The 8,595-nt window shown below is 43.7% G+C and overlaps 1 protein-coding gene across 1 annotated transcript; it reads left to right on the plus strand.

Annotated features, from left to right (window-relative positions):
• The first annotated feature begins 6,882 nt into the window (after nt 1-6,882).
• LOC141638463 (uncharacterized) lies at nt 6,883-8,283 on the plus strand. Its single transcript, XM_074447877.1, has one exon. It carries the CDS (start codon nt 6,883-6,885, stop codon nt 8,281-8,283), a length of 1,401 nt encoding a protein of 466 aa, XP_074303978.1.
• The last annotated feature ends 312 nt before the right edge of the window (nt 8,284-8,595 follow it).

Consider the following 8,595-nt stretch of genomic DNA (forward strand, 5'->3'; position numbering starts at 1 on the left):
AGGGTATGTTCCCCTTCCAGCATTGGTCTAGGACGATCCTGACTCCGGCTAGCCCGAATATAGGACGGATCAGACGACTAATTCGCTCATTTAAATATCGTATTTGCAAAACGTCTTAGTAAGACAAATGGATCACGTTATGCACCATAAACCTAATTTGGTAAATGGATGTTTAATTTCCGTCTTGCATGCAAATCAACCATAAATTCAACTCGACATCTTATACTTGATATTTGGATTAAATCAACCGACTTAGAAAGCTCTCACATGTTATGTTTAAACTATTGGATGCGCATTCATGCATTTAAACCGTTTTATCAACTTTTGCATTCAACCAACCAAGATCGATTAGTAGAGGCCGCTACCGCGGACGGGATTGGATGTCTGACTAAAGGGCTTCCCAATACATACCTTCACCTCTTACTCAGAAACTTTGGATAGTGGACGACCTTATCCAGGGCGTACGAGAGTCATTCTAGAAATAGGATGCTAAAGAGGGACGATTCCTTATCTTTAGTACCTATGTCAAACACTGCTTTGTGCTTCGTTTGACCGAGGTATAAAGTGGATTCGAACGGGTTCCAAGCATCCCACAAATACTTGGTGGCGACTCCGAACATCTCTAATCGTTTCGAGACCCTTGCCGAGACGAAACCGACCGATCTAAAACGATTCGGTCGAAAGCATTTTTACGCCGCCGAGCGTGGCTTTCAAAAGACCGCTATACGTCCACAGATTGGCTTGGCGTGTAGGTGGCTATGTCCATAGATTGGCGACTCCGCTGGGGAAAACTAGGACACTTGTGTCTTTGTGATCCCTAGATGGTGAGACTCGAACGAGGTCTTGGTTGGAATGCATTAATTGATATTACGGTCACGGTCGGGTTCCTTGTCCGGGCCCACAACCTAACCCTTTTCGACCAATTGGCTCATCTCGTCGGCGTGAGTTTTCTCATCCCCGCGTTTCGAATCCCGATTTACTCAAGCATACCATTGACGATACACATTTCTGTTTCGTCAAAGAACTTTCATTACCTTCGAGCACGAGGCTAGGGCACCCTTCTTACACATTTTGTTTGGATTGGTATCCCTCTCGCAAATCGGGGTTTGATTGCTTGGTGTGTAACTCACCCTTTTAAGCCAAAACCGTGTCAGCATTATGCATAAAATAATGAAACTGTGAGTGCTTATGTGCTATATGATCATAAGTCCTTCTGTGTCATTTTCAAACTTTCAAAAAAACACCTTTTTGCGCCATAATAATGGCCATTTCAAACCTCGGTCTTTCGCCGACCGTTGCTTTTCAACACGCCTTTCTAGGCCGTCATAATGACGATTTTCAAACCCGGTTTTTTATAACCATTTCAAAACGCCTTTCTGGGCCGTCGTAATGACGATTTTCAAACGCGGTTTTTATGACCATTTCAACACGTCTTCCTAGGCCGTCATAATGACGATTTTTAAACTCGGCTTTCTACAACCATTTCAAATCACCTTTTTACGCCGTTATAATCGCCGCATCAAGACACGGATTCTAACCCGTTTCGCGCCGACAATGGCTCTTTCAAAACCCGAGAAAAGCACACACCCTTTTCTCGAGAGACTTTCGAGATCTCGAGGACCATACACCGTCCCCGAGACCTTTTCAAACTTTTCAAACCCGATTTTCAAAACATACAATTTTAAATTTCAAAAACCGTCTTGGGAAACAATACATTGTTTTCCGAGCCGACTCAAACTCAAGCCGTCTTTTGCAAACAAACTTAAGACAACCCTTTCAACTGACCGACTTGCGGAGATCCCTATCTTTGGAAGCCGTGCATAAAGCGACAAACGAATCTTTTTGAAAGTCTCTATTTTCGAAAACTTCAGTCCACCATTCCAATTCCGCCTCGTGTCTATCGAGTCGAAGCAAACATACTTATGTGTCCTTACTTATGAGTCTTCTCACCACGAGACTCGTCCAATGGCGTCACGCCGCTATGTTGGATGTGTGCCAAAAGTTTGGTCAACACCGTCACGTCATAAATCGAGTCAGCATTGAGGTACCACACACGGTCACCCTCGTCTGGTTGAGTCTGATCTTTGTCCCGTCCTTTGTGTTGTCTGTGTTCAGTCTTTAAACCGTGTCGGATTGAGTTGTAATGTGAGCCGTTTTTCTGCCTCAGAACCATGGCCCCGTCTTCAGCTTCGTCCAACAACAACAACGACAACAGAGATGTCATAACTGCTCAGCTAGCCAGCCTACTCACTACTCTTAAGGTCACTATGGATCGTGTCGAGACCCGTATCGACACCCTGGAAAACAAGGAAACTGGAGAGCACAACACTCTGCCCTTGACTGAAACTGAGAAAAGGCTCAAGCTCTTGGAAGAACAACTCCTAGCCAGGGGTAACAATATCCATCTTGAGAACAACTGAAGGTTTGAACCTGTTGGGATCAACTACCTGACAACTTTACCTTGACCGATGTGCCCAAATTCAAGGGAGTGGAGGACCCTCTCAATCATATTTGAGCCTTCAAAGACTACATGACCATTAAAGGGGTTAAACAGGAACTTTTCACCCAGATCTTTCCATCATCCTTGGAACCAATCCCTCGCCAATGGTACTACTCCCTTGAGCTGAAGAACCTCACTACCTGGGATGAAGTCGCAGTTGAATTTGCTAAGCAATATGCCGACAATGTCGAAATCCAAGCCAATACCCGTACTCTTGAGGTCCTAACCCAAAACGACAAGGAGGGATTCACCGAGTTCTTAACCCGTTGGAGGAGGGTAAGCACTTAGTTGGTCAGCAAACCGAGTGAGTCAACTTTGGTGGAAAAGTTTGTCAGCAATCTCCGCCAGGTGTATGCCAACTTACTGAGATACCAAAACATCAAGACGTTTCAGGATCTACAAATCCTTGGGACACGCATTGAAGACGACCTCCTAAAGGGTGTTCTAGCCAAAACCACCGGTAGAGGCTACCAGGGGTCCACATCAATCGGATCTCGCCCCTATGGTCAGACGGACAAGATTGATGAGGTCAACCTCCTTGAACCAACCGCCAAGAGAGTTGAGCGCCCCAAAGAGTGTTCACCAATATAGGGTCAACTTATGCAAGCGCCCTGAAAAGGCTTACGGACCAAGGGAAATTACAACCGATCAGACCCACCCCGGATCCGTCTGATGCTAAGAAATCCCACTTCTAGAACCCTAATGCCTACTGTCAGTACCACCAAGGGAAATGGCATGACACGGAAACCTGCTTCAAGCTCAAACACATCATCCAAGACATGATCGAGAAAAGGGAATTGCCTTTGCCTCCACCGACTAAACCGAACAACAAAACAAACCCTTTGGGAATCCATGTTATCTCCAATGATGAGCCGACCTTGGACTGCTCACACCTCATCCTGCCAATTGATGACGAGGTGAATGCCTTGGAGAGCGATGCCTCGGACGGGATATTTGTGTTCAATGCCGCAACCATGCTTGCCATGTTCCAACAAGTTGAGGAAGCTATATCCAGTCTCTCCGAAAGGATTACCCGACTTGACGACGCTTACCACCGACTGATTTTCAATCCTCCAATGCCACGCCCAAGGAAAGGTCCCCCAGGAACCCAAAACTACCCTCGCCAGGATGGATTGCTCCCGCGACCATTCTGGCATGCACCTCACGATAATCACCCTCACAATAATCACCCCCACAATAATCAACCTCACAAAAATTTCCCTCACAAAAACTACCCTCACAAAAATTTCCCTCACAAAAACTGCCCACCGAGGAATACCCCTCCAAGGTACCCTCGAGATCCCGAACAATGGCATCTGGAGAGATGATGTTGAGAATGTCTATATAGTCCCAGGGAAAGTGAAACAGGCGAAAGAGATCGGTCATCTTACCCGGTCCGGACGCCCCTATCAAAACCCAACAGTCGTTCCAACAACGAGCGACCAGGTTGTCCCGGACGTGGACATTCAACCCAAGGCTTCTAAGAATTCGATCCTCAAACAGTTGCAGAAGGCAAAAGCCGAAATTTCAATTTGGCAACTGATTGCCACGTCCTTCGAGCATCGACAAGCTCTACTACAAGCCTTGGGAAAACTGACCCTGCCCTCTACCTCCTCCCCGGAAGAAGTGGTAGCACACATGACAAGGGATGTCCCTGATCTGAGCAACCTAGTCATCTTCTCTGACGAAGATATCCCTCCCTTTGGAGCCAACCACAACCTGGCCTTGTACATCACAGTACAATGCCTCAAAAAGAATGTGCCTATGGTCCTTGTGGATGACGGATCCGCGGTGAATGTCATTCCCCTCAAAACGGCTCACAAACTGGGTATAAAAGAAGCTGATTTGGTCCCAACCAATCAAGGAGTACGTGCTTATGACGGCACTCGTCATAAGGTCGCAGGGCTTATCACTCTAACCGTCGCAACCGGACCACAGGAAAGGCAAACCAGTTTTCAGGTAGTCGACATCGACGCCTCCTTCAATATGCTTCTGGGACGTCCCTGGATTCACGCCGTCAAAGCGGTTACTTCTACACTTCATCAGAAAATCAGGGTCCCCTTCAATGGGAAAACGATCACGATTCCTGCTTCCCCGATCAAAGTCGTCATGAAAAAGGGAATAACCTCCCAAGCCATTGAGGAGGACGACAATGAAATGTGGGGATTTCAAGCTGTGAATGCCCTAACTGATGAATCAACACCCTTTGATTGTGACCCATTTACCAACCTCACAGTAAACCGCATTCTGATGCGCCAGGGTTATTTCCCGGGTTTACCCCTCAATCCGCTGAAGAGCGCCTGACCTCCCTTAAAACAAGCTAAGGTCCCCAACATCCCCTTTGGGCTGGGCTATAAACCTACCAGTGAGGATATCTAGGAGATGAACCTCCTAGTTCGGAAGCGTAAGAAGCACGGAGTTATCCTCTGTCCCTATCATCTGACCCTCAACGAATACTTTGTCCCCGAGGGAGAGTCCGAGCTCTACCATGGCTTTCCTGAGCCGATCTATGACTCTGTCGTTAAATGAAATCACCACATAGAATTTCCAATTTTCTTGCACTATGATTTATGCTTTTAACGACATTGGTGAAAGGAAGAATCTTTGGCACACTCTGAATGGAATTTCTTCTACCATTCAGGGGCCCTGGATTCTATGTGGTGATTTCAATTGTGTGTTATCTCCCTCAGAAAGATTATGAGGGCAAACTACTGATGAAGAAATGAGTGATTTCCAAAGTTGTATTGATCATTGCCAACTTTTTGATAGCCCTGCTGCTGGTTCTTTTTATACCTGGAATAACAAGCAAGATCCTCAAACTCGGATTTATTCAAGACTTGATAGAGTATTTGTTAATGCTGATTGGAGTCATCTTAGGGGAAGCTCCTATGCTCATTTCCATAATGAGGGTATCTTTGATCACACACCCTGTGTGATTCAGGATTCTAATCATATGAAAGGAAGAAGGAGTTTTAAATATTATAACATGTGGTGTCAAGTGCCTGAGTTCCTTCCTTGTGTTCAACATCATTGGGATACTATTTGGTCTGGCACTAAAATGTTTAGAGTGGCCATGAAGCTTAAATCCCTCAAGAATCCACTCAAGGACTTAAATAAGCATATGTTTGCTGATATTGAAAATAGTGCAACTCATGCTTGGAAAGCTCTTGATGCTATTCAAACTCAATTAAGAACTGATCCTACTAATCCTGTTTTATTAAGTCAAGAAAAGGATGCTGGTTGTCTTTACAGGGATCTTCAGGCTTCTTCTGCTAACTAATTACATACAAGTTATATTTGTTTCTTGCTTGGGCTGAAGTTACATCCTAAGATAGGTATGAAAGAGAACCCGAGGTGGTTTCATTCTTTTATTATATTACAATAATAACAAACAGGGAATGCAATTGGCGGCTCTACCGGCAGGAAGGGGAGTGCACTTGCCATAGTTTTTTTGTTCAGAAGACTAAGGCAACCTGGATAAACCAAGGGGACAGTAATACCAGATACTTCCACAGTATTTTGAAAAGTAGGAGTACTACCAATAAAGTCTTTTGTATTGAAGATCAACATGGAGCTGTCCACACTGATGGACAGCAAATTCAATCTGCTTTCTTGGATTATTATGAGAGTCTTCTGGGAACAGCTGCTGCAACTACTCCTGTGAACCTCCATGTTGCTCAGTTGGGTCCTGTCTGTTCTGACCATCATCGTGCAATCCTTCTTGCTCCAATTACTAAGGGTGAAATTAAAGATGCCATCTTTTCTATTCCAAATCATAAGGCCCCTGGGCCTGATGGTTATTCTAGTGGGTTCTTTAAAGATGCTTGGCACATTATTGGTGATGATGTGTGTAGTGCCATTATTGATTTTTTCCACTCTGGGAAGTTGCTGCAACAAATTAACCACACCTTCATTACTTTAATCCCTAAAGTTGATCTTCCCCAGAGTGTCACTCAATTCAGGCCTATCTCCTGCTGCAACATTTTATATAAGGCCATTTCCAAGTTGTTATGCTCTAGGATTGCTACTGTTTTGCCTGATCTTATTAATCCCTCCCAAGGGGGCTTCATTAAGGGAAGAAGTATTGTAGAGAATATCCTCATTTGTGAAGACCTTGTGAGGCTTTACAATAGGAAATCTATTTCACCTAGATGCATGATGAAAATAGATTTGAAGAAAGCTTATGACTCTGTGCAATGGGAATTTTTGGAACAAATGTTAACTGCTTTATGTTTCCCTGAGAAAATTATTCACCTCATTATGACTTGTGTGAGGACTGCCTCCTACTCTTTAGTCCTTAATGGAGAGAATTTTGGGTATTTTAAGGGGCCAAAGGTTTGAGGCAAGGAGACCCTATTTCTCCTCTACTCTTTACAATCACTATGGAATACCTGAGTAGGATTCTCACCCATGTTACCACCACCATGCCTTTTAAATTCCATCCTCTTTGCAAGCAGCTTAGACTGAGTCATCTTATGTTTGCTGATGACCTTTTGCTCTTTAGCAAGGGGGATGTCTCTTCTATTATGATTTTACTCAGAGCTTTTGCCACCTTCTCTGTTGCTACTGGCTTGCAGATGAACAGCTTGAAATCCAATATCTATTTTAATGGTGTGCCTGCCTCAATGAAAGCTGATATTCTGCTGGTGTCTGGATTCAGTGAAGGATCTTTGCCATTTAAGTATTTGGGCCTTCCCATTTCTGCTGGCAGATTGAGTATTAAGCAGTGTTCTTGTTTGGTGGAGAAGATTACAATGAGAATCAGAGGGTTTGCTGCTAAAAGATTGTCCTATGCTGGGAGACTTTCTCTAGTTAACTCAGTATTGACATCTCTATATTCTTATTGGGCTACTGTTTTTATCATTCCTAAAAATGTTCTAAAGAGGATTGATGCCCTCTGTAGGAACTACCTTTGGGATGGCTCTACTGAATACCTCAGAGTCCCTATGGTTAGTTGGGAGAAAGTGTGTGTACCAAAACATGAAGGTGGGTTAGGTGTTAGAGACAGTTTTGCCTGGAATCTTGCAGCTGTTTGCAAACTGTCTGCCTGGGTTTATAGTAATCCCACTAGTTTGTGGGTTAAATGGGTACACCACATTTATATGAAAGGTGTACCCTGGGCTATGTATACTCCAAAACCTGATGTTTCTTGGAGTTGGAAGAAAATTTGTAAGACTCGTGATAAGTTCTCAGGAGGTTTTTCTGCTTCTGGTCAGTGGCTTGCTGCACCTGCTGGGTACACAGTCACCAGTGGCTATGAATGGATCAGAAAGCCTCAGCCTGTTGTTCCTTGGGATAAAGTCATTTGGAATTCGTGGTGTCTACCAAAGCATAATTTTGTTAACTGGCTCATCATTAGGGAGGCTTTGATGCTAAAGGATAAGCTGCTGCATCTCAGAATATTGTCTGATGCTGATTGCTGTCTATGTGGTGCCTCTGCTGAAACCCATAGTCATGTGTTCATTCACTGCCCTTATACAAAGAAGCTGACTGGTCTGCTAAGCTGTAAGCTGAATATTAGTTTGCCCACTCTGAATTTGCTCCTCTGGATTCAGAGTAAACCCTGGGCACAAGTTAAAAAGAAGGTCCTGATTGCTTGGGTGCAAGCCTTATATTACTCTATCTGGCATCAACGTAACAAGGCAAGGATTGGAGGGAAGATTGATCACCCTGTTTGTGTAGTTAAACAGATTAGTGCCCTTATGCATCTTAGATCTATTTTCTGGCTTAATTGTATCAAAAAGAGTAGTGATGAAGCATGGATTAAGTCAATTAAATATTGATTGGCTAATTTATGGTTCATGAATTGTACCTTATGTGGTAGTTTGTAATAGTTTGTTTATGAGCTTAATGGGAATTTCTAACCTTTCACCAAAAAAAAAAAAGACATACTCTTCAATGTACATGCTCTAAGCTAAGATCCCACTACCCATTTTCTCATCCCCTATCTAGTAACAAATAAAATAAAAGAAGTTCCAATATTGACTTTTTAGTGAAGGTGTGCAACGGAAAAGTTAATAGAATTAACTCATAGTCTCTTAACTGAAAACATAAGGCCTTATTTGGTTGCCATACGAGAATTTATTTTCCATGAT

This window comes from Silene latifolia, unplaced genomic scaffold (genome assembly GCF_048544455.1).
Source record: "Silene latifolia isolate original U9 population unplaced genomic scaffold, ASM4854445v1 scaffold_20.1, whole genome shotgun sequence".
In the NCBI taxonomy this organism is placed as follows: domain Eukaryota; kingdom Viridiplantae; phylum Streptophyta; class Magnoliopsida; order Caryophyllales; family Caryophyllaceae; genus Silene; species Silene latifolia.

Coding starts and splice junctions, on each gene's coding strand:
- LOC141638463 (XM_074447877.1), top strand. CDS start 6,883: ATGGAATACCTGAGTAGGATTCTCACCCATGTTACCACCACCATGCCT.